Source organism: Cydia strobilella, chromosome 5 (genome assembly GCF_947568885.1).
Source record: "Cydia strobilella chromosome 5, ilCydStro3.1, whole genome shotgun sequence".
NCBI lineage: Eukaryota > Metazoa > Arthropoda > Insecta > Lepidoptera > Tortricidae > Cydia > Cydia strobilella.
Genome location: NC_086045.1, coordinates 15,079,734 through 15,106,762, shown reverse-complemented (window position 1 = coordinate 15,106,762; position 27,029 = coordinate 15,079,734). Strand labels below are relative to the sequence as shown.

At 37.1% G+C, this 27,029-nt stretch overlaps 1 protein-coding gene across 1 annotated transcript in view; it reads left to right on the top strand.

Annotated features, from left to right (window-relative positions):
* LOC134741709 (low-density lipoprotein receptor-related protein 4) overlaps positions 1–22,321 on the top strand; it is a 49,442-nt gene extending 27,121 nt beyond the window's left edge. The window contains exons 9-35 of the mRNA XM_063674605.1: positions 250–397; positions 494–813; positions 900–1,086; positions 1,156–1,309; positions 5,156–5,365; positions 5,462–5,643; positions 5,728–5,891; positions 6,599–6,736; positions 6,862–6,967; positions 7,084–7,234; positions 7,823–7,984; positions 8,187–8,402; positions 8,580–8,769; positions 9,179–9,269; positions 10,240–10,402; positions 12,336–12,469; positions 12,550–12,637; positions 12,720–12,825; positions 12,908–13,211; positions 13,418–13,746; positions 13,822–13,945; positions 14,094–14,188; positions 14,282–14,525; positions 14,686–14,944; positions 16,135–16,326; positions 16,614–16,789; positions 17,204–22,321. Coding sequence (XP_063530675.1) covers positions 250–397; positions 494–813; positions 900–1,086; positions 1,156–1,309; positions 5,156–5,365; positions 5,462–5,643; positions 5,728–5,891; positions 6,599–6,736; positions 6,862–6,967; positions 7,084–7,234; positions 7,823–7,984; positions 8,187–8,402; positions 8,580–8,769; positions 9,179–9,269; positions 10,240–10,402; positions 12,336–12,469; positions 12,550–12,637; positions 12,720–12,825; positions 12,908–13,211; positions 13,418–13,746; positions 13,822–13,945; positions 14,094–14,188; positions 14,282–14,525; positions 14,686–14,944; positions 16,135–16,326; positions 16,614–16,789; positions 17,204–17,338 — 4,768 coding nt within the window. The 3' untranslated portion in view covers positions 17,339–22,321. The remainder of the gene's footprint in view (positions 1–249; positions 398–493; positions 814–899; positions 1,087–1,155; positions 1,310–5,155; positions 5,366–5,461; positions 5,644–5,727; positions 5,892–6,598; positions 6,737–6,861; positions 6,968–7,083; positions 7,235–7,822; positions 7,985–8,186; positions 8,403–8,579; positions 8,770–9,178; positions 9,270–10,239; positions 10,403–12,335; positions 12,470–12,549; positions 12,638–12,719; positions 12,826–12,907; positions 13,212–13,417; positions 13,747–13,821; positions 13,946–14,093; positions 14,189–14,281; positions 14,526–14,685; positions 14,945–16,134; positions 16,327–16,613; positions 16,790–17,203) is intronic.
* Positions 22,322–27,029: the final 4,708 nt, after the last annotated feature.

The window sequence follows — 27,029 nt, the reverse complement described above, 5'->3', positions numbered from 1 at the left end:
CCACATTAAGTTTAACGTTTAAGGTCATTCACCCAGAGTTGCACGCCTTAATCCGATCATCCACTATCATTAAATGCTGATTAATAAATTCAAACAGATTTTCCCGGCCTTTTCTGTTTAACACCCTGTGAACTGCAGTGCCTGCTACTAAAGATAGTGAACAGTGTTTCCTATTATCGAGGGTGATGTTTCTATATTGAAACAACACAAAATGTTATAGTGTCTATAAAGCCGGATGTTTTCATTAAGGTGTAGCGACGGCAAATGCATCCCAGAGCGATGGCGCTGCGACACCGAGCGGGACTGCTCGGATGGCGGCGACGAGCTCAACTGCGAACACGGCATGCGGAACTGCACCAGCGACGAATACACCTGCGCTGATAGGCGGTGCATATTGGTAAGTTCGACAAACCGACTGCATGCTCCGTAGTCTAGTAAGCCAAATTAGTGCCTCCACAAAACATTCATCATACTTCGCTAAATTGTATCACAGAAAACATGGCTTTGTGACGGCGTCCGTGACTGCTCAAATGGTGAAGACGAAATGCATTGTCAAGTATTTTGTGAAGAAGACCAGTACACATGCGCTACTCAGGATCATCTTATCAGCAGCGCGTTTAGGAACTGCGTGAATAGAAAACACGTATGCGACGGAATGAAGGACTGCCCTAAGGGTGATGATGAGGAAAAATGTCCAACGAAGAGGAAGTGCGGTCCAGAAGATAAATGCGAGAAGCAATGTATCACAACTTATGATGGACTCCCTGCGTGTGCTTGTCCTTTGGGTTTTTTATTGGCTGATGATGGTTTTAGGTAAGTGTTAATTGGCGATATAAGGACATAAATAGGATAGAAGTGGCTAAACATTAGAACTACCTAAGGTTTGATTATATTTCCAGTTGCCGCGACATTGACGAATGCATGTATGAGCAAGATCCAGTCTGCTCCCAAACATGTTCTAATACGATGGGTAGCTTTCAATGTGGATGTATGACAGGATATGTCCTTCGTCCTGATGCTAGATCTTGCAAACCTACGGGAGAGTCGCCAACCCTGCTGTTTTCGAATCGCATTGGAATTAAACAGGTATATTTGTAAATCGCAACTACTTTAAACTCTTGTAAAACATAGTTTACTATTAGTACTTTTTTTTAGGTATGGCTCACTGGCGATAACTACATGTCTGTTGTAAAAGGACTTCATAATGCGGTAGCATTGGACTATCACTACGAAAAACAGCTAGTTTTTTGGACTGAAAACAATCTGAGAGTCATACGTGTGGCACAAATGAACAACAATAACATTACAGGTAGGTGTTCTCATATAAATTAAATCCTATCGGAATCATTACATGTAATTAAATATGCCAAGACACTCGCTATATTTCCACCATTAACTTTCCAACATAAGGGAGATTAAATATTTTTTTATAAGGAAACAATATACATTTATACTAACAACATTGTCAGATTTCTACACGTGCAACCTCTGAACTAGTTTCACGCAGAAGACCAACGGTTCCTTGCGCGTCCAATATAATAATGGGTTGGATGTTTGCATAAGCTCGCACGGATGACTACTATGCCATAATACGAAAGAGAATTGCCTTGTTGCTCTGCAGCGTACGGGCCAGCTCTAACCCCATCCTGGCTACTGTAATTGTTTCTAACCAGTATGGGCCATAGTTGTCTTTTAAAAAATAAATTGAATTTAATATTGTCTTCGGTTACCGCGATAGTTACTCATGAAATAAAACAATGAAAACGGATTATATCGCGTATATTGAATTTATAATACATCCCGACGTTTCGAACTCTTTACAGCGTTCGTGGTCAACGGGTGACTGAGGAAAAATTACAAAATGCAAAAATACCCACATACTAAAATAATGAACAATCATAGACTACAAACTTTAAGGCTGGTTGTACATGCAAAATCGGTTCATAAGGCTAGTTATACACTATAATTATTTTTCAAGTAAAGATATATATATATACGCGATAAAAAAACTATGCCGGCTCCAACCCTACACCACGGACCCGAGAAGATTTAATTCCCTCCTAAATTGTAGGAGGGTATCCCAATATGGGACCGGCAACAAACTCGGCGGGACACATCTTTTCAAAACATCAGAATGTCCAGCATCATCCAACACTACGGTCTCACAGTCTATGTCTCGCTTGCTCCTTTATCAGGTGGACTACAGGATCCCAAGCTCAGTCACCCGTTGACCACGAACGCTGTAAAGAGTTCGAAACGTCGGGATGTATTATAAATTCAATATACGCGATATAATCCGTTTTCATTGTTTTAAATTGAATTTAATTGAATAATTATGTCAACTTTGTCACCTGGGGCGTTAAGGGTCTCCGGCAAGCTCGGTTCTCCATACAAACGTAGTTCCGCTCTCATTTTAAAATTCTCTCAATCTCATTTCAAACTGTTTTGTGAAGTAAGTAGGTTTTAATTTTGCTAAAGATTATTTAAGTAAGTTATATTACCTAGTCGGGTCATAAGCTCTGTCACAAAGGTTTTGACTAATAAAATGTAATACAAAGCTTTTAATAAAAAAAGTTAGCCATGATTTGAAAGCTGGTTTTATACTGATCAGAATGTAATATAAATAAGTTTGGAAACAAATCAAATTATTTTATTAAATATTTTGATTTGTGTTTTTAAGTAGTCACACTACTATATACAAGGTGTTCACGAGGAAACCGAAAGATTTTAATCACGCTTTTCTGAGGCCAAACGAAGGAAAAAATGTAATAAGTTTAGATCAAATTCGCAGAAAAAAATTTTTTTTTATTTTTTTTTTCGATTTTTTAAATGTATTTGTACATAAAAAGTAAATATTATTGGTAAACTTATCACTTAAAACGGACTTACTTTTTCTCCGTAAACCCTAGTTTTTACAAAGTGTTACTTGTCACATTTTGACATCTATCAATAAGGATACTGACTACGTCCCATAGTGACAACATCGCTATCAAAAATGAGTTTTGCACTATGTAACAACAAAAACTTGTTTTTTTTATTGGTATTAATTCTGAAACTAGGCGAATTACAGAAAAGTTTATAGGACATTTTGTCTTTAAATATGATCAGGAATACGACGTTAAAATTATTCGGTTTCCTCATGTTACACCGTGTATATTATATAAATCACCACTGGAGGGCTTCGTCACTTTTTCTTTAAAATGTAATATAATTATTTTAAAATTCAGATCGCGACTTTGTTTACTACTTGTTTACTTTGGGATTGTCGTTACACGCGAATACGCGGCTGGATTGTGAAAAATTATACTTCACAAAAGGGAGTAAAAATCAGTGTCACATTAATAAAATAGGTACAATTGTTTATTTGTATAAATCTACTTTATTAGAACGTTATTTTATCACCAGCATTTAGTTCTACGACAAGTCTTTACATCAGTTAATACCCTTTAAACGTAGGGTACTTTTTAGTAACACGCTTATTTTTGACTACCATCCAACGAGCAGGTTTGGTAAAACATGTACAGTTGCAATTTTGGCAGTCCAATACACATAAGTTATATATGTAAAGAAAGATAAAATACCCAGCTTTTGTTATATGTTAGATTCAACCATGTAAAAAAGAAAAATAATTAAATAGGGATCAAAATCACCTTGAAGAGGCCGCGTATTTTTTGCATGTTTTTTATAACTTTTTTACGAATATTATATAGAATTATGCAAAACTGAAACAGCAAATTACGTTAAATTATATTGTAAGTAATTCAGCATTAAATAAGCTTTCAACCTATATATATGAATAATAAGGGATCTGTACCTATAACTTTTTTATCAGTCAAAATCTTTGTGACAGCACTTTGGGACCGACTAGGTATGTTTTTAATGGAACTTCGTTTCTTTTTGATTCTTATTTAGAATATAACTCTACATTTTACTAACAAAATACTACATCACCGTCATCATGTTATGTCATGTCTTTATATATACGTACATGTGCTCAGTGTGATAGACTGTATATGTTACAGAAATTTATATATGCCATACATGATTCGAAACCATAATATTACTCGTATCGATTTCATGTAGGCGCTTCGTAAATTTCAGATCAGAAATAGGACTAAAATTCAGATCAGAAATAGGACTGAAATTTCAAAACGTTTTCGCTCTAAACTTTAGGCCTATAGGTTAGCTACACTAATTGAATGCAAAATATGAAGTTAGTGACTGCTAGAAATAATACCTTCCTTGGGTTTACTGAAACAAAATTGATACAAACTCGTAACTTGTCTAACGTAATGGGGTGTGACTACCTATCATCAAAGATGGATATAACTCCGTAATTGATGGATACAGTCTAAGGAAAAAACGTCACGTTCTCGATCAGATGGCGCCACTAGTTTTGGCCTACTCTCGTATAGAGGGCGTTGACTGTTTCGTTTGTTATTTATAATTTTAACGCATACCAGTGAAAGAACATGGGTCAAAATCATATAAAAATAATTAATGCAAATAAAAAAACATTTATCCATATTTAAATACATTTTAACGTATATTTATAAATTTCATTTTGAGTTTTAAAGTATGTCGATAGATGGCAGTGAATTTAAAGTGGTTACAAAATTTACTATGACAGTACCGCTCTATCTTATTATATCCTCATTGCTATCATTAAAGGTTGGACCAAGCTAACTCTGCATGGCATTCGCAATGACAGTGTGGTAATGACATCATTAATGTCATATTTCTATGAGAATGTGACGTCTATAATGACACTTTTGAACTTTGTTCTATTAAAGTTGTTGCAAAGTTAGGTTAGGCGGACTCTAATTTTACTGTTTAACTCAAGTATTTTTAGTTACTCGCGTGACATGTATTGGGGAGCCTAGGTCTCCATTTTCCAACACTAACAGTGCTGACTTGCAGCTCACGTTGTCTGCGCGCTGCGTAGTGTAAATAGTTAGTCGCCGTTATTTCAATTAATCGTAATTAAACTGTAAAATCGTAACTAAATTGTCAAAGATTCAGAAAATACAAAAATGTCCCGAGTTGCTTCTGAAAAAGGACTTGGCGGAGGCACTACCGTGGTCTATTCTCGCTTACATCCGATACATCTAATACAGAAATTATGAAACTAGCTATAATTTTGTGGTTGTTACAGATGTTATAAGGTGGGGTTTGGAAACACCAGGCGGTGTGGCAATAGATTGGATCCATGATTTAATATTTTGGACAGACTCGGGAACCAGACGTGTTGAAGTAGCTACTTTAGAAGGTCTCCAAAGGGCGGTAATAGCAGCCAACGATTTGGATAAACCGAGGGCTATAGTCGTTCATCCGGGAGATGCTTTGGTGTTTTGGACCGATTGGGGTAAGATTAAATTGGTGCTATTTTATTGCCGGATTTTCCTAAAATATTTTTGACAGGTTACGAGTAAAATTACAATTGTTATAATTTTACCTTTAGGTCCTAATCCAAAAATTGAGCGAGCTGACATGGACGGAAACAATCGCAAAAGTGTCATTGTAAGTCAGATATTCTGGCCCAATGGCCTGACTATTGACTACATTGAATCTAAGATATACTGGGCGGATGCAAAGCACCATGTTATAGAAAGTGCATCTTTCGATGGAAGAAATCGAAGACGGGTATGTACCTATTAACAATTAAATCATATATATATGTAAGTAGGTTTTTTTAATGTGTTGTTATAATAAAATATTTTTGTACAGATCACGAATAAAGGATTGCCCCATCCGTTCGCTCTGACAATGTTTGAAGACGCAATTTATTGGACTGATTGGCACACAAAGAGTATATCAACTGTCAATAAGAGAACTGGAATGGGAATACAAACAGTCCATGCTGGATTAAACGCTCCTATAGATATTCACAGGTTACACTATGATTAAGTTATACTATACGTGTTTTGATACTTTGAAATAGCATAGTAGGGAGTTCATAAATAAATATAGATACATATATATAATATATTTATTTTTCTCAAAAATGGACGGCAAAGTCGACGTTGCCGGTTAAAAAGTAGGCCGCGAAGTGCGTAGTTTATGGTCAGTCAAAAAATTAAAAAGTTAAAAACATTGCAGACTCGATTTCAAGACTGCAATGTTGCATACCTATAAATTCCATTATTTGTCGAGTTCTAAACTTTTTAAAAGTTGAAGTGCCCATATCAAATGAAGGCATAGGTCCATTAAACAGCCAAACAGATGACCAGTACTTATTATTATAATGTTGGTACCGCGATTATTTAGGTGTCTCAAATAGGTTGGCGTATTTTTAGCAGAAAAATACACTTCTATTTTTAATTAAAAAATAAGACGGCGGCAAAGCAAATCTTTTTACTTTTTTCTGTGAAAATATATACATAAGAACGTTGCTACTGTAAAATATTTCTATTTTATTAGTATTTATTGCGCCATATTTGAGAAAAGCACTATATATGACTCGGCTGGAAGGCTACTTGCTGGCTTCGGATTCAATTAAACGGACTCCCAAGGTCGTCCGTTTAAAACGAATCCTCAGCCACCAAGTAGCTACTTCCGAGCCTCGACAATAATGTACTATTGTTGGCATTATTTGCAGTTATCACCCGTTGCGCCAACTGAGAACGTATAAGAACCGTTGCGGTGGAAATAATGGCGGATGCTCACATCTATGCCTTCCTAACAGCAATGGCTACTCCTGCCGATGTCCTGTTGGCTTCAATTTGAATTCTGACGGGTAAGTGCCGCGGTCGGCAGTTAAAGACAGCGCAATAAAGCTGAGCCAAAATTTTACATTTTAATTACATATATATTAAAAATACACCCGAGAAATTATAATTGGTGTATATTTTACCTTTTTAGACGAACATGCGAAGAATCTCCGGAAAAACTTTTACTGTATGCCCAAAGGAAAGATATTAGACTTAAACAATTATACCCACGCAAGCAAATGGATTCCTTAGACATGGTAAACTCTCGAATTGTTTAAACCTTCTGATTTAGCTACGTTCATTAATCTCAATGCTTTATTATTTTTCCTATATACCTACTAATTAAAAACTTGAAATATTGGCTTGGGATCAGGTGATACCGGTGGACCATATCAAATCGGCCATGGCTTTGGACTGGGACCATAACAGCAATTCAATATTCTGGACCGATGTTGAAAAAGATACCATCAATCGAGCTTATTTGGATGGGTCCAATCAGACGGTTGTTGTAGGGTCGAATCTAAGTAAGTAATGATACAAGATTAATCTAAAGAATACATATAAACTTCAAGTCTATAAAATAATTTCATGCGCAGAAATATCGTTCGGGCGTCATTGTACACTTCAGCCAGGGTGAAAGAAAACTAACATTTTTGGTTATGTTATACAGTATTGTATTTCCGCGATTTTTATTGAGAAACATGAAAATCGTTTGCCAGTTCACGAGATTGAAAATCGCGAGGTCGCGGGTTTAAACCCGGGCTCGTACTAATGAGTTTTCCGGAACTTATGTACAAAATATCATTTGATATTTACCAATTGCTTTTCGGTTAAGGAAAACATCGTGAGGAAACCGGACTAATCCTAATAAGGCCTAGTTTCCCCTCTGGGTTGAAAGGACAGATGGCAGTCGCTTTCGTAAAAACTAGTGCCTACATCAATTCTTAGGATTAGTTGTCAAGCGGACCCCAGGCTCCCATGAGCCGGGCCGGAAATGCCGGAATAACGCGTGGAAGAAGAAGAGCCTCGTAGTCCAATCTGTCTACAACTACTTTGCCGGCAAACCTTAATTTCTCGGCTTCTTTAGTAATGTACTTATTTTTTGCTTTTAGTTTCTCCTGCTGGCTTGGCATATGACTGGTTAACTGACAAGTTATACTGGACTGACGCTGGAACTAACAGAATTGAGGTGGCCAATGCTAATGGCAGCATGAGAACCCTTTTAGCCTGGGAAAATATTGACAAGCCCAGAGATATTGTATTAGATCCTAAAGGTAAGAATCTGGTTAGGTATAAACATGAATAGGAGAACTGTATTCATCTTTAAGCGCTACATCAAAGTTGAAAATGAACAAGAATGTGTAATTCAGATGACAATACAATAATTTACCATTGAGCTGATCTGATTAAGCTAGGAGGTGAAATAATTCGTTTTGACGAGTTCCTTTTTGTCATCGGTTCATGGTTATCTTACAGGAGGGGTGATGTATTGGTCGGATTGGGGTCTGAGCCCCTGCATTGAACGCGCGGACATGGACGGCGGAAACAGGGAACGTCTCATCACCGGTGACATGGTTTGGCCCAATGGTTTAGCCCTAGACCTTGATCGACAGCGCATTTACTGGACAGATGGAGGCAATAAAACTATTCAATATGCCCGTTTCGATGGCACTGGAAGAACTATTTTGATAGGTAAGGGATTGCTTGCTCGCTGTCTTGTCTGTATATTTTTTTTCTATTGGGGGTAACTGTTTACTTGCACAACTCAATAAACGTACCTAAGTCTCAATTTTCAAGTCGGCCGCATCAGGTCATTTAACTTAGAGCAAAATTGCATAACGTAAACCTATCGTGATCTATCACTAACAGGTCAGGACCTTTCACATCCGTTCGGCCTGGACTTATATGGGGATGAAGTGTTTTGGACAGATTGGGACACACAATCCATCCAAGCTGCTAATAAGCACACTGGATACAACAGAAGAACCCTTGGATCTGGCGTTGCTGGTATTATGGACGTCAGGGTTTTCCACAAGGAAAGGATCAGTGAAGCTAATCAGTAAGTACCTTAAGCCAGTTTTAGTTGCAGAATACGTTTTGGAATCTGACAACAAAACTATTATATTAAAAAAAGCGGATGGCATATCATTAGATAGGTCTTTATATAGGGTTAAAGCAACTTTAAGATTTCTAGAAAAGTATTCTGATTGAAGTGAACACTTTTAAAATTAATCGCTTCGGAAGTCTAAAAAAATGTGCCCAGATTATATGTTTTCAAAAATACATTAATTTTCATTAAACGCGATGCTTTCTTGAAATACATTATAAGTGAGACGCGTCCTTTTGCTCGTATGGCGTTTTCCCTCCATTATGCGTTGCCCGACACGCACTTGGCCGGCTTTTACGTATTTAACCCTGATATAACCAAAATCCATACTACAGGGACTGATACTATTTTTTATTAACAGATGCACCAAAAACAACGGAGGCTGTTCTCATTTATGCTTGCTAAAGCCAAGAGGTCGTTCATGTGCTTGTCCCATTGGAATCAAATTAAGCGTAAGTTATAACATTTTCATTATCTTGTGCTAACTGACTATCAGAGATAAATTTTCTGACTTGAGCGCGGGATTCTTATTAACAGAGCTGAGATGGCAGATGAATTTAAATGTTAAAAAATAAACCTTGGTTGTACCCTCATGACGAAGCCTACGTTGCGAATATGTAGGTATGTGTTTGTCAATTATTTATGTTGCTTACTTTCTGTAGCCGCCGTGCAGGCCACGTAGCCAACACGCCAATCGCTAACGCTCCGTAGCGATCGAAACGCAACTGTCACTGTAGCACTAATATGGAAGAGTGATAGACAGACACAAAGCGTTTCGTTGTCGAAGCGACAACGATTGTCACCTTGGCTAGGCCGGCAGGTCTGGATCTCGCCGACTCAAATAAAAAGCTTCGATTTGTAGTAAACTATTATAATCTTTCAAAAGGTACTGCCAAAACGGTTAAATGCAGAAAGTTGTTGTTGATAGTATGGAGGATGATGAAAGAGTGATTTGCAATATTTGACCAGTACAAAAATGGTTTTAAATTTAGGTGCCTATAATTGACCGCGATACACTATAAGTAGGTATGTGCAGCGCTGCTATTGGTCCTTTAGAAAATGCTTCCGAATACTAGCCGAGCCCGACGTCGACGGCTGCGTTTAGCTACTGCATTAAGAATATATTGAGATTTTTTTTATACAAATAAAAGGTTGCGTTCGCAACACTTTCATTAACGATGGATTTGTGTTTTATCAAACAAATAAATTAGTAGTCGGATCTCGTTCCTTCTGTTAATTCTTAAGGTTGTATTTTTTAAAGGTTTTATTTTTTAAAGTTATTTTTCACTTGAGTTGTTTTACATATCAGTTATCATTACTTTTGGATCGCCCCTCGTAATATGGAAAATTCTAATATATGATTTTATTTCTTTTAATTTAGGTATAACTATAAAACATTTAACGGTGTTAACTTTATTGCAGAAGGACGGTAAAACCTGCACAAACGGTCCAATAAACTTCCTTATCTTCGCCCATCGCACCGATATCCGTGTGATTTCGCTGGATGTGCCGTACCAAATAGACGTTGTGTTGCCTTTGCCGCCACTAAAGAACGCCCTTGGAGTTGATGTTGACCAAAAGACAGGTATTTGTTCATAAATTTGCAAGCTTTGAATTATGTCTATTTTTAGGGTTCCGTACCTCAAAAGGAAAAACAGAATCCTTATAGGATCACTGTTGCCCGTCCGTCCGTCTGTCCGTCCGTCCGTCCGTCCGTTCGTCCGTCCGTCCGTCTGTCAGTCAAGACCCTTTATCTCGGGAACGCGTGGAGCTATCGAGTTGAAATTAAAACCATATACTCAGGTCTACAGTCCATGGAAGCTGTGAAAAAATCAAACTTATGGTTTTTTTACGTTAACTTAGCGTAAAAAAACGATATGGCCGTTTATGGCGCAAAAAACGTATATTTCGGCATTCTCAAGTGAATCAAAATTTATAGGGTACTTCCCGTTGACCTAAAACTATGAAATTTAGCAAGTAATGTCGTCTTACAAGTAGCGACAGGAAAAAATCTGAAAACTATAAATTTGTAAAAAATGAAAATAAATGATAAAACTAGTTTAATTTGTACGGAACCCTCGGTGGGCGAGTCCGACTCGCACTTGTCCGGCTTTTTTTTACATATGAGATCTCAAATCAACCTTACTGACCAACTCTACTCTCTTCTTATTTACTCATGAGATTCTTCATTTGATTATTATTTGATTTACTTTATAATTCAGTTAATCGGGGGATCAACCATGTTATTTTTAACCGACTTCAAGATTTCAAAAGGAGGAGGTTATCAATTCGGTTGTATGTTTGTTTTTTTTAATGTTTGTTACTCCATAACTCCGTCATTTCTGGACCGATTTTGAAAATTCTTTTTTTGATTGTAAGTATATACATACAGATTGGTCCCGTTTTGGTCAAAACGCAGTTCTGATGATGGGATCCATGAGGAATCGAGGGAACTCCTCAAATGTTAAAGGCATACATATAGTGGTTTTAGTATTTTCATCAACAAATCAAGCATTTACATATAAAAAAGTGACATTTGATGAAGTGGAACTGCTGATGATGATCAGAACGGAACTCTTCAATGACGCATAGTTCACGTTTGGCGATTTGTCCTCTTCGTTATGATTGGTAAGCAAGTTAGGTTTTCAAGACACATTTTTGTCAAGCTCGAGTTCTGATGATGGGATCCATGAGGAATCGAGGGAACTCCTCAAATGTGAAAGGCATACATATAGTGATTTTTGTATTTTCATCAACAAATCCAGCATTTCCATTTAAAAAAGTGACATTTGATGAAGTGCAGCTGCTGATGATGATCAGAAATATCAGAATGGAACTCTTTAACGACGCATAGTTCACGTTTGGCGATTTGTCCTCTTCGTTATGATTGGTAAGCAAGTTAGGTTTTCAAGACACATTTTTGTCAAGCTCGAGTTCTGATGATGGGATCCATGAGGAATCGAGGGAACTCCTCAAATGAGAAAGGCATACATATAGTGATTTTTGTATTTTCATCAACAAATCCAGCTTTTACATAAAAAAGTGACATTTGATGAAGTGGAACTGCTGATGATGATCAGAATGGAACTCTTCAACGACACATAGTTCACGTTTGGCGATTTATTCTCTTCGTTATGGACCCAACCCCAAACTTGGACCTGGACTTTTTTTTGAACTGCGATTCAGATAAGTGGGTTAGGTTAGGTTAGAACTGTGACCCTTACAGAAACGAAATGCTATCAGAACATTGGGTTAGGTTAGGTTAGAACTATGACCCTTATAGAAACGAAATACTACTAGAAACGTGGGTGGTTTTACCTCATTTTAGTTAGGCAAAAGATGCTGTCTTTTTCATTTCATTGTCTGGAGTGCACCATCAACAATAAGTAACCTTTCAACGGCATCCCCCATTGAAGTCGGTTTTTTTTTCTTAATTTATTTCGTCTTGTGTTTTCGATTAGGTAAATATCCCCTAATTACATATTTTTTGTATGATAACATTATATTTATATGAACAGGTCTTATATACTGGACTGACACTGCTGAGAGGAAAATTCAACGCTCTAATAAAGCTGGTGAAAATATCCAAACAATAATAGGCAAAGGCCTTCATACTGCAGATGGTATCGCGATTGATTCAAGCGGGAGGAAGGCGAGTTAAATAGAGAGTTAAATGTATTTTGAGAGGAAACTCTAAAAGTATTTATGCTCAATTATTATGTTTTGTTACAGATTTATTGGACTGATGGCGGTCGTAACAGTATAGAGGTCGCTGAATTAGATGGAAGTAATAGGAAAGTTTTAGTGTGGACTGGGCTAGGTATGTTTCCATCAAAACATGACTAACATCACGACAGTGAAAATAAAGACTATATTAACATAACGTTTAACATTGTCGGCAGATTCTCCACGAGCGATTGCTTTACACTATGACCTGGGTTATATGTTTTGGTCGGACTGGGGCACTTCAGCTAAAATTGAAAGGGCTGATATGGATGGCAAAAACAGGCAAGACTACGTAACTCTCATCACGTAAATAGCTCAGTACTGTAATCATATAAAAGTAGTCCTAATTTCTTTTTAATTTTAGGCGTGTTATTGTGGACAACGACATTAAATGGCCGAATGGCTTAGCCGTTGATCGTGTCGAGGGTCGTCTCTATTGGAATGACGCAAAAGTCTATACCATTCAGACCTCAGACTTCAGTGGTAACGACCGACGCACTATTCTGCATAAAGTCCAATATCCCTACGGTATCGTGATCGTAGGTCCATATATCTATTGGACGGACTGGAAGACGGAAGCATTGCACAGAGCCAACAAGACGAATGGGAATGATTCGATAATTATTAGAGAGAACTTGAAAGGTCTAATGGATATTCGAGCAGTTCAGGTGAGTGCAGGTTATGGAAGCAATATTAAGATGTGACACTAAGAAAAATCCCTATTCATACTAGTTTGGTGTTTAGAAAATGTTAATAAATTTGTAGCAATAGCAGGTAGGGTTAGCTGTAGATAGTCAGAATGAAACATTACACCAAACATAACCTGGCTAGCGACAGATAATACGCGAGTACTTACGTTTCCCTATATTTTCAGAGTGAACACCTCGCGAAAAACTTATGTGGTTTTAACAACGGGGGTTGCTCCCATCTGTGCCTCCGTTCACCGGAAGGATATTCCTGCGCTTGCCCAACCGGTATCTTATTTGAAAATCAAACGGAACAAAACCCCAAGAAGTGTAAGAAACATCCAGATAATTTTCTTGTGTTCGCGACAAGAGGAAGCGTGGCGTTTATATCTTTGGACACTCCAGAACAGTGGGACGTCACCCTTCCAGTCACCGAAGTTCAGAATTCTATTGCAGTTGATTTTCACTGGGACAGAAAATTAATATTTTTTACTGATGTAGAAAAGAACGTTATAAGGTTTGTAAAACTCAACTTGCGTGAAATTTATCAAACTTGGAAAATATGGAAAATAATTTCGTCGTTCTGTTTTAGATCTATTAACATGCTGAACATGAGCGAGACAAAAGTCATAGTGAAGAACAGATTGGATACTCCAAATGGCCTAGGTGTCGATTGGATAGCAGACAATATTTACTGGACGGACAATGAGTATAAGGCATGTAATTTTGTGTTTATGTAGGTACATAATTATATTCCTATTCTTAAGTAATCATTGTCTTAAACTCAGAAAAAAACGTGTCAACATTCACCTTACATTCCTTTACATTCTACCTTATTTGTCACTACCATATGTCTGGTTGCAGGTAATAGAGGTAGCACGATTGGATGGATCATGCCGAAAAGTCTTGATTAATGGCCTCACAGAACCAAGAGCGATAGCGTTATTCCCCGCTAAAGGGTAAGATCACGTTAAAACTAAAATAATATACCCTATATTATATAGTTTTGGATTTTTTAATGGAGTAACTAATATATTTAATTTATTTTTCAGGTACTTGTACTGGAGCGACTGGGGCGAACATCCTAGCATTCAACGAGCTTACTTAGATGGAACCCAGAGGACAGTGATCGTAAATAAAGACTTAGGCTTTCCTAACGGTATAACGATAGATTTTAGAGACAGGCGATTGTACTGGACTGACGCTTTAAAGGACAGAATCGACACGTCAGATTTGCACGGTAACCACAGAGTACAGCTGATACCCGATGCTAAACATCCCTTTGGTATGACACAGGTAAGGCGAATTATAACTTGATCTAGTTAAAATTAATATACCTAGTATAATCCATCAATAAGCTATCACGACATTCATGAAGTTGCAATGAGATGTAAATGCTTACATTATTTATTATTAAAAGAGCAAATTAATGAAAATAATACATGTTAATTTTCAGTTCAACGACTACATCTTCTGGACAGACTGGTTTAAAAAGTCCGTAATGCGAGCCGACAAGAAGACAGGAAAGAACATCACAGCGTTGCGAACTGACCTGGAAATGGCGATGGAGATAAAAGCCGTGACGTCAGAGAAACAGCGCGGATGGAACCCGTGCAAGGAGGGCAATGGCGGTTGCTCGCATTTGTGTCTCTTCAAAGGACACGATTACATCTGCGCCTGTCCGGATGAAGCGGACTCAAGGCCCTGTGACACAAGTAATGCCTTAGCCACAGATTCCGCCCCGAACTATTTTGCGCGACACTGGCTCTAAAGTTATAATTCCATTTAATTTTCACGCCCTATGCTCAAACGTCAGCGTTAAGCGAAATCGTTTATTGCTTAATTTTAGTTGACTTAAGAGTTCAAAGACTGACATTTTACATGCGCAAAGTAATCAGAATAGGTGCATCATTTTCATTGAATCTACCTTAATTTCATAATACCAAAATACCTATATTTAAACGAAATAGTGTCAAAACGCTTAAATCCCAGATAAAAATGTGTTTCTTAAAACTCTACGTTCTCAAAATGCTTCAGATCGACGTAGTGTCAGAATACCAGAATACCTAAAACTCGAATTATTTTAATAAGTATATTTAGTAAATAAATAATTGGTAATACGACTAAGGTTTTAACAAAGCAAGTTTTAAGCACGTAGGTATGACAAAGAAGTATTTAAACTTACTATATTTAAAAAAAACCGGCCAAGATCAGATCACGCTGCACGCATATTGAAGGGTTCCGTACCTTCAAATATTCATGATGCAAAAAGCCGTACAAGAAAATGGTGGTGTATCTTGGCGGCACCTCTTTTTTTAAATCTCATTAATGTCTGAACCGATTATCATCAGAATAATTTTTGTAAGTAGAGTCAGAGTAACCTATCACGCGAACAGATTTTAAAAATAATCTCTGAATCGGGCAAGGTACAGGAATATAATTTTCATATAATTTAGGGACGGACTACAAACATTTTTTTACAGTTTTATGACTTTAAGTTACGCAATTAATAAACGATTTTTGTTAAAGTCGCCCATACAAAGTGGCAGTTGCCCAACCCTTTCTATTGTTCCATCCTCTGCTCTGATGCCACCTAATAAAAGGGACTTGTATTTAGCTCAGCTGTAAGGCCTGTAAGAACAGTCGAAGGCAAAAATATCGATCCAGACAAATGGCTCATAAATATGTGAACACGACTTTATTGTCTAAGATGTAAGAGCGTACACATATTTTTGAAACTTTGGGAATGTATATATATTTATGCCCTTGACTGTACCTAATCGACTTTTGGCTTAAAACAGAAGAAATTCGGCGATACGGCACATTCGATGGAAACGTACATTTAGGCACCTTATAGCATTTGTCTAAAAAATAAATAAAAGGAAAATTTGCTTTCGTTTTGCAGTTCCGAATCCCAAGGTCGACATTAGTCTGCGGCCACCATATCCGGACTACGAAATAGATCTGGATGACCTCGACAAAGGCCCCCCAACGCCCACTCAAATCCCAGACACAAGTATCATGAGCATCTTGCTGGTTGTTATCGGGGTTTTCGTTTTCATTATCTTGGCTATAATTGTCCTGGCAATTGTTTGTGGTAAGTTTCAAGGGTTTATCGACTTAATGATTAATAATGATACCGCCGCGTGAGTTCAAAAACCTTAAGAGTTGCCAGATTTAAGTGGCGGTAGGTGAGGCACATCTCTCTTAAAACCAACAGTTACTGAAGGTAGCAAGTTTCACGAAAGGCGTAGGTGAAGTAGCATCACTTGATTTGACCATAAGTAGTATTCTTGCAACGTAAAAAACCAGTTATTGCAGTAAATTTACCTTTACACACCTTACAATTTATTTAAAATGGTAGTGATGACTGTGCAATTACAGTAAAAATAAAACGCGAGCACGGCGGAGAACTGAAGGAGAACTACCGAGAATCAGGCGGGCACATCTCCTTCCACAACCCGAACTACAACTGCACCACCGGCGGCGGCGGCGGCCCCGACTCCACTGAGCGCAGACCTAATCGATTCCAAGGCATCTTCAAATATGACAAAAACCAGGTAAGCCATTTTGTTACATAAAATGTTATAATATGGACCTACATATAAACACGGATAGCAATTAGAATAATATTGAGAAATGTATGATAAGCCATAGTTGAAGTACCAGCGTAATATACAAAAGCGAACCTTTGTTCACTCTCTCTAACTATATTCGCAGTTATTGATATTCTCTTACCCTATTTTATAGTCGGCGGTCATCGTAGCTGAATTACTTACAAAAAAGGCGAATTTTGGTTATAGGTAGGTACCTATAACCAAAATTCGTGGCTCCAAAAGTTGATGTTACACCGCCGATGAGCAATAACTCCAGCTGTCTATTCAAGTAAAACAGTCATTTCTGACGTATATTTACGGACACTGGCAGTGAACCGAAAGTGGATTAGGCATGACTTACCTTTCTTTTATGTGTAGGAGCGCGTCACAAACGTGTACATCCCAGAGGGAACCAGCTTGCTCCCGCCGCCGCCACCGCCACCGCACCGCCAGCCGCCACGGCCCGCCACACACGATGACTTTGAGCCCGTCACGTTGCACTCCTTTGCCTAATGCGAATAAGACGTTAATGTGTATCGCATACTGTAGAGCACGAACAACAGGCGCACAGAGGTGAAAATTAGACATAAAGCTATATTTTATTTTATTTTTGGCAGTGCGCGATAGGTACCTATAGCATTTGGCCAATATTGAAAAAGTACTCATATAAATGGGGCGTCATAGAATATCGCACCAGAAGCGATATTCGACTGGATACTATGTTGTAATGTGCCTACATGTCTACGAAGTATTTCGTAATATAAATATTAATAAACGAAACCAACATTCACTTTATCCAAAAAAATTACGTTGCTTTCTCCATAGTCTAACTAAGTCTCATCGACTATTTTATAAAGTCTTGTTTTTGTCTGTTCACCTCTGTCGCCTCTCTTTAGGTAGTCTCTCAAAGAGGTCTTGTTCTTCAATAGACCTATAATTAATTAAACTGTACACAATAATGTTAACCAAAGTTATTAAATGAAAGGATTTACATCGACATAAGAGCTACACGAACGATATCAAAGAAATTTTAATACGAATATAGATTAAATGCACTTACCGGCCGTAATTTCACCTGACAACGCGTATTGCTTTAAGATGGTGCACGACATACCAATGAATCGAAGTGTTCGGATCTTAACGTACCTACTTACTTGTAAACCTATGGTTAGGTAGTTCATTAAAATTGTTATCATCGAACTCTATACGCTCTCAGTATTTGAATTGCGTGTCTGCACAATTGCAATTGTTTCATTTATAGGCATGTTTGTGTGGATTGCTCATAAGGTCATTGCTTTAATTATTATTTATGACCGAATAAACGATTTACGGTACGGATATGATTTGGGCTTTGTTAACTCGTGAGGTAAACAACAATATCTCTGGTTTTGTGAAAAATGCCGATGTGTGAACTCTCAAATGCTACCGTAATCTCAACGGCAGTATTTCAGGTTTAAATTAAATTAAATAAAAATCTAATATAGTAATATGGTGGCACAAAATATCCTAAAGAAGTCGAATACCTACGGTTAGGTTAATTTAGATCCAGATTTTAACGGGATTTAAAGTCAAACGTGTGGATATCGGTGCCTACTATATAAAGAATAAAGATATACTTGTCAATTGCAGCCTCAGAAAATTAAACAAAAAAAAACTTATCTACTTATTTAATAAATTCATGTTACTTGTATGGAAGCCATTAGACTTTATTTAGTTCTAGTTTGTGATTGACAGTCGGTTTAAAGATTTGGTTTTCAACCGTTACCTATGATTATGATGAATGTACATAATAAATAATAGATAACTAACCATAACGTTTGCTATAAATGTTATAATAATGAAACTATACTTACATATGGTATCTACTTATTTGGCTTTGGCCTTTAAGTGGCATTAATTACCAGCCTGCTGCGGTACAAAACCCCCCGAAATTAATAACAATTCTTTATTCCAAAAAATAAGTACAATATTCCAAAAATCACCAAATGTTCTTGGTATTCCATTTCTTTACCAATATTTCGGTCACGACGCTACCAGGAAGGCAACTTTCTTGCGCGTATAGGTAGGCTGACCTAACTTACCCACTGGCTAAAATGCTTTATAAAGTTATTTTCAGATCGTCAGAGTTCCTCTGTGCCCCAGTTACTTAAACTTAGTAATCTTCGTTAAATAGTTCCTCTAAGTTTTATATTTCGGCTCGCTTGCTTACCCTGCCTCTCACAAATCCCGTTTACCTCTATCACGAACGAGAACTAATGTTGGTACCTGTACTGCGTTAGCTACGTTGCACGAACGAATCGCTTTCAAGTCAACAGCAACAATTTAAATTAAGGTAAAATTCAAAGTTATTCCGTCAAATATTTTACATATAGTATAAGAAAAATAACATCTTTGTACTAAATAAAAGATAAACATATTGTTATAATACTTATAATTTACAAATAGGAATAAGTGTTTAGAGTATGAACTACTTACAAGCCAAAGGCTTAATTTGTAAATAAATTAAAGTATTGATACCTACACGTATACCTACTTATAATGTAGGATATAACAGTGATATGACGATTACTTTGTTATCAAGTTATCATTATTAATTAATACGAAAAACATATACCTAAGGAATTAAGGAAACATTCGTCCTTTCCTCTATTTTGATAACACGTTTGATAATCTCATTCTTAATAACATGTCAGACACTTTGATGATTTAAACATGATTATTTCTAATTTACGAACAAACAATACATACTTATCGCGATGGGTTCTATTAAAAATTATACCAACAGTTTTAACATGAAAACTATATAAGTAGAATCTTTAAAACTCCTTAAGAATTATCGATAATAATTGTTGTAGTTTCCTCGAGAATGTTTGTTTTTACGGAATGGTACAACTGAATGGTAAAAAATTTATGAAAAGGACTCCTAGATATTTAAATACCTAATAATATATGTATTATTTTTGTACAAGTTCCACGTCTCACTCAGGCTCAGGGCTGAGACTTAAGAAACTTTAATTAGTTTAGTACATAAGTTAAAGTGGTGTCATATGGATACATGTATCCATAGGGGCGGGTGCTAGTATGGTAGGTAGGTACTGGCTTATGCAATGCACCCATAAGCACGGGGAGCTGTTTGTACATATTTAGGAAATGGTATTAACAGCATACCATATATATATGCATATATTATATATACTTCGAATCATGAATATATTAAATTGTTATACTTTCAGTTTAATATTTTCCAAACAAAAATAAAGAACGTGTTATATAGGTTATAGAGATAAATTTCACCAAAATAAATATGGTGACAATAATATATCAATGTAAATAATTAGTTTTAATCATGAGCTGATGCCGTTATGTTACACTACATTGTAAATAACAGATGTATTTTTTTAGTTTACGGGATACTAGGTTTTGCTAGCATGGCGCAGTCGCGGCTTCTCAACCTTACTACTCGACATTCTACAACTGTAAACAACCCGTTGGAGGAATGTAATCTCATTTCATATAAATCATTTGTTAAAACTGCCGATTATTTTTTCTAAAATGTAAAATGGAATATCTGCAAAATGGAACATGCCTATTATATCCAAATGTCAATTCAAAATCTAGTTTGGTATTTTATAAGAAAATGCTGGAGTGATATCCGATCTTGATTTTTGACATAAGTACCTGAGACAAATTTTACACGGACAGGCCGCTTTCGGACGTAGGCTAGGTAATATTTTTACGTCCAACATTCAGGTCGCAGTTTTTTAAGACGAAGGTTTTCAATCAGTGTGTGTTGATTGTAATGACAAACGGCACCCACCTACCTACCCAAAGAACAAAGGAGCTCACAAAAATAATATTGACGGAGAATTAAGGTCGTCAGCGATCCTGAGTTGCCAGAGTTAAAAGTAGTGGATATTTGGTAGGGCAGCGATCCCGAAAAATGCAGCGCCGAGATTCCCCAAGACGATCTGGCCGACATCGCACGAAACCGTTGGATGAGGCCAGAGAACGAACGGTGGTTGTAACAAACATCCTTGTGGTTGTGAAGAGGGGAGGCCTTCGTCCAGCATTGGAAATCTTTTGACTGATTTGATGATGCCAGGTCAAATCTAAATGGCCGAGAATAATTAAAAGGAATATTGCCCGCTAATTAAAACAGCTGTTTTGTTGTACAATTTCAGGTACTCTTGTTGGCTGTATAGGTACAGCTAAATCAAATTAAAAGCACCTCCTAGTTAAAATACCAGACCTTAAAATTTGTATTTCGGGAATAGAACTTTCGAGTAAACCATAAAATAATCAAATTATGTTTTTTGCTTTCTTTTAATTGTGCATTTTTACGTCGATGCCTCGCGCAAAAATGCACACAAAGTTTCACAGGGTGTTTTAATCTAAGGTAGGATTAGGGTGGTAATTAAATGAACAGATGGTTTCAGAGAGGTAAAATAAAGTAACGAAGAATTTTGACACAAATGCTATAGATATGCTTTTACGTTTTTACAAATACAATTGTTATAGTCGGACGGTTTTAAAATGTCGGAATCCACTTAAAGGATTACCTACCGATGAATGGCATTGTTGTCTTTTGTTAAGCCCAACCGCTAATTGGCTGTGCAAAATGGAATGCAATAACAACAAAAGATTCCATACAGATAACAACCTTATCGCTTGAAGAATAGAGTTAAAATTACAATAGCAGGTACTCGATATAGAACCTTTTGGAATGCAGGGCCGTGGTCACCCAAGCGTTTGTTTATGTGAGTCACAACAATGCCAACAAAAGACAACAATGCCATTCATCGGTAGGTAATCCTTCAAGTGGATTCCGACATTTTAAAACCGTCCGACATAAATATGTTTATGTATACATTATTAGGAGTAAGTGAAGCAGCTAATTAACTACACACAAAACAATAATTGTTCATGAGAAGACATCTCGTTGCAATAAGGTACATCGATGGTCATGTTAAGGTACAGACAGCACCAGAAGTAGGTACTTAGCGGAAGAAATGCTCTATGTACCTACTCTGTACAAAACCTTAATTACATAGTTGATAGTTATTTGTTTTACAAGAAGGCAAAGTTGGTGTTTAACTCCTGGTCCTAATATTGATATCCGAGTAAGCGAAAGATTCCAAAACTTAAATTGATTTTAGAAAAGTGGAATCTTAAGCGTTCCGAAGATTTAACGCGGTTAAACAAACTTTGCTACCGATTGAAACACAAAATGGCACACAAGGGGGCAAAGTTGTTGTTTAACCGCTTGTGCTAATATTGATAACCGAGCAATCGAAAGACTACAAAATTGAACCACGAGCGTAGCGAGTGGTTCGTGAACTGGAATCTTGAGCGTTGTGAGGGTTTCAAGGCACGAGGGTTAAACAAACTTTGCCTCCGAGTGAAACACAAAATTTTTCACCACACCAACGCGAACAAAATACTAACTATGAAATACCAAAAAAATCAAACGAAATCAAATTCAAATGTACGTAATAATGTATCATTCAAAAATCATCATTTAAAAGTAAATTTTACCAGCTAACATAAGGAAACAATTCAAAACTTGGTGATTACTTTGCCGCACATTTGGATTAAATGCAACTTTCTAATTAGTTTTTGAACAATCAAGAGGGCCAATTGGTGAGGTGAAAATTTTTGAGCACTTTAACAGCTACTTCTACTGCTGCTGACTGTACAACCGGTAACTCCGTTACTTTTGTGATAGTTAGATTTATTAATTAACGATACATTCCGCCCCGCTTGTTTGCTAGGAATTTAAGTGAAGATATTAACACCACTTTTAAAAACTGTAACATTATTGAAAGAATGTCTCTAAATAATCTTTAACAAGATCAAAAAAATATGAAGAAGCCGTGTCGCAAAATTTGATTTATTTGAAAACGGGAGCTTAGCTCCTTATATAGCATATTAGTTATAAATTAATTGGAGATTCAGCATACTCAGGTTTAGGGAAGGCTCAACACACAAACTATGTAAATGATCAACGTTCCTATGTCTGGAACTCTTTAAAATGAAAACCACATGAGTGGCTTGACATCTAAATAAAACTTTATATCTTTGAAATATTTTGATGTCGGTTATGTAGGTTATTGATTTTGTGTTTGTTACTCAGATGATTTTACATGTAGCTGTAAAGGGAAAGAGTTATACAATACCTATAGGAGTGCTGTGATACCAGATGCTTTGAAAGCTATAGAATGGAGAACTAGAGATGGCAGTTACTATTATTAAATATTTAATATTTGCAAAAGTTGACTTCACCGTCAGACTAAGCCATCCGACATGTGTCGGCGGCCGATCGTAAAATCAGGCAGATCATGAAATCCCTAGGCATATCATGAATCGCGAAAATCCATGAATCTAGTATATAACTGGATCAGGCATGAGAGGTGGGGGGAAATGACCGGACAGACGGATAGTCTTATGTATCTTTCAGTAGGAGTAGCAGAGAACATATTAAATCACATTTACAATCGGGTCTATCGCGAATTTATTTTGTTACCTTTATTTACCGACGTTTCGACACAGGATTCACTGGTTGTGGTCGCGGCTAACTGACGTCCCAGCAAAATGTCAAACCAGAGATTTGTGTGACTACCCCACGAAAAGTGCATTTAAAGTTAGTAGCAGAGAAAGCGCTATTATTGTTTGTCCTTGTCATATTCTCAGTTTTTTGTTCCCCGCCGTAAATTTAGTATGGTTTATGGTGGGCAACAAATAAACTCGACTACGACCAATCATATTGTAGCATTGCGAATGTTCTGTCCCTCACGGACGCACGTGTATAGCACATCTATAGGATCCTATCATCTATGCGAAAATCATTGCCTTGTTCCCTGAGTCGACGGAGCCCTATTTCTTGACAGTTTTTCCTTCGGGCATCTGAAGCAACCTAACAAACCTCTCCTACCTATCTATTGGTTTAATGTGATTACACGGATTACCGTCAAAACATTACACAGGAACTTTACGATCGGTCGCCTACGCAGTATCCTTAAGGTGCGTCTACGCTAGGCGAACCGAGCACGAGCGAAGCACGAGCGGAGCCGTTCTCGGCTTCGTCGTTCGCAGCGTCAAGTGTGGACGTACAACGAACCTGCAACGATTACTTCCCTCGAACGTAGTTTTCCGCAGTGTGCTCGCGGCACGAATATGGACGATATTAATAATATTGCGGCAGCCGCTGCTGTTGCAGCGATTATTATAGCAGTAGTCAGCAAAAAAGGAAAAAGGCCAAGACGATGGGGATCTACAAATCTATATAAAATGAGATCCAAGCAACAAAATTTAGATTTGCTAACCATTTTGAGAGGTCAAGAAGCAACTGGCCAATTTAAGAACTTTCTTCGAATGACATCGACAAACTTTGAGAATTTACTACGCTCAATTGGACCGCACATTGCAAAACAAAATACCAGATTTCAAGAGGCTATATCCATTCAGCACAGTTTTGGGTCCCATATCAATGAATTATTTTGATATAATTCAATTAATTGCAAAAAAGCATCTTCGGTCCACGTTTCCATGATGCTCGGCTCGAGCGACCGACGTCTGTCACTAAACACGTCCACGAGCGCACTGCGAGCGCGAGGCAAATCCCTTTGTGTTCGTCAAAAAACCGACAACCGGCGGAACGCAAACGAGCACGAACGAAACGCTCGCAGCGCGCTCGTTCGAGGCTTGTAAGTCGGTCCACATTAGACGAATTGTGTTCGGCTCGTGCTCGGCTCGCCTAGCGTAGACGCACCTTTACCACGAGTTTGACACTGACATATTAGCTGGCGACTGCGTAAACTCACTCACAATGCATCTTCCTCGTACTGACATTGCTGCAAGCGAGATGCACTGCGTTAAAGTTGACGCAGTCGCTAGCGTTTAAGGCCGGTAAAACTCATGGTGAGGGTACAGATATGTTGAACGCTCAGGGCTGATGTAAACGTATTTCGTTGTCCCGACACTGTTCGTGCCAAAATTCAGTAATATTATGTTTGTCGATTTGGCCAAATTCATGTGTAGGTTTAACATTAGGTAAAGAATAGTACGGCTTGGGCACCAGTGCCTCCTGGGTCCAAAGTCGTCAGATTTATTATATTGAACATTAAAAAATAGAATTTATTCGAATTATTCGTTTTATTTTTCACCTTAAAATTAAAATAAATTAATTGACATCGCATAAATCAAAAAAATATAGGTATATCATTTTTTCACAGAATTGTAACGATTTTTGAGTTCGTAAGCAAGCCATTGATTCGAAGATTAATAAATCATACGAATATCAAATTACAAAATATATATTAGGCAGGGCAAAACCTTGGCTTATCGGTGATACTGTGATACTGCGTTATTATCTTACGCTGAGCTCACAATGGTGAGAAGTAATCAATTAAATAGATGCCAACCCGATTGCAAGCATCTAAACTGACAGCTGCCATCGATATTTATAACTTGTATTTCCTCATGGTGAGATCTGTGTAAGTTAATAATGCAGTATCACCGAATTACCAAGTATCACCAATAAACCAAGGTTTGCCTACCTCACAACGATAATAATTTACTACAAAGATACTAATTTATTCTGCAAATAGAGAACAACAACGCTTTAACGTGTTTATTTTTTACAAAATATCGGACGAGTTGTGTCAAAATATCCCTTTTTGTGCTTGTATAAAAACACGTTAAAATGTGTCAAACAATCGATGGTCCATTGTCATCACTCGAACTCCTAGTTCAGTAAAGGTCATCGTGCATCGGTTATTGAGCTTTTGCCAAAAAGTTTCATTCTTAATTAAAAAAACACTCGTTTATGCGCTTTGCGAATTTTTGCTATTTTATATTAATATGGATAAACGAAATACTCCATTGTCCATTGTGCTTGATCCAATACACACTGACTCAACTGACTGTTTTATGTGTTAAATAGTAGAGTAGGGAATAGTTAGATATCAACTATTCCCATAATTAATTACCATTATAAAAATAATATTAGTCTCATCTACCTACCTACCGTATAGTGGAATCCGTTTATTATGACTCCGCTTATACTGACCAACCACTTACTATGACGTAATTACTTTGCGAAGTTTGATGGTTTTCGTATTTAAAAAAACCGGCCAAGTGCGAATCGGACTCGCGCACGAAGGGTTCCGTACCATTAAGGATAAAAAAAAGCAAAAAAGTCACGTTTGTTGTATGGGAGCCCCACTTAAATATTTATATTATTAGTTTTAGTATTTGTTGTTATAGCGGCAACAGAAATACATTATCTGTGAAAATTACAACTGTCTAGCTATCACGGTTCATGAGATACAGCCTGGTGACAGACAGACAGACGGACAGCGGAGTCTTAGTAATAGGGTCCCGTTTTGACCCTTTGGGTACGGAACCCTAAAAATGTGACAGTCGCATAAGATGACTTCGCTTATAGTGACAAATCGCTTATAAATCCTATTTTCATGTCTCCTCACGTCTTTCTCTATGAGGACGTTAGGTGTGTGCGTCGCGTGTAAGTTGTTTTAGTTTTTATTCTCAGTGACAAGTTGATAATTGGTACAAGGTTAATAAAACTCATCTCTCACAAAGGAATATGGGATTAATTTGGAAAAATTAACAAAAATAAAAAGTTAATCAACTATGTTTTATATGACGCTTAGTATGACGTGTTTGTCACATCCCTTCGATGTCATTATATGCGGATTCTATTGTACTTTGAAAATCACCATCTTTAAGTCCGTATGCTTGATATTCGTATCCTTACAATCGTTGCCACAAATATGTTTTTGTATAATTTATAAGATAAAATCTGGGCAATTTTATCGTTATTTGTAACAATGTGTGCCTTGAAATCAAATAGCCTCACATGATGGTATTAAAACTATTAGGTGCCAATTATGTGAACGTACCTACTTATGTCATATTCGTGATAAATTCCACAGTAACTTTTACTTACTTACTAAGTAGATTAAGGTGCATTGGGATAATTTCAAATGCGGGGTAATTTTGAAAATGGCAAATATCTACTAAACTTGAAGCATTTTCTACTGTAGCAAAAGTGAGCAAGATCCCTTGGTGAGCTTAGCAGTTAGTGTTGACAAAGTATTCAGTACTAATGGTTTAGTCGATATTAACGATTTTGGAAATGACGCCAATGGACTTTACATAAAAGACAACAATTATCATCTTTAAC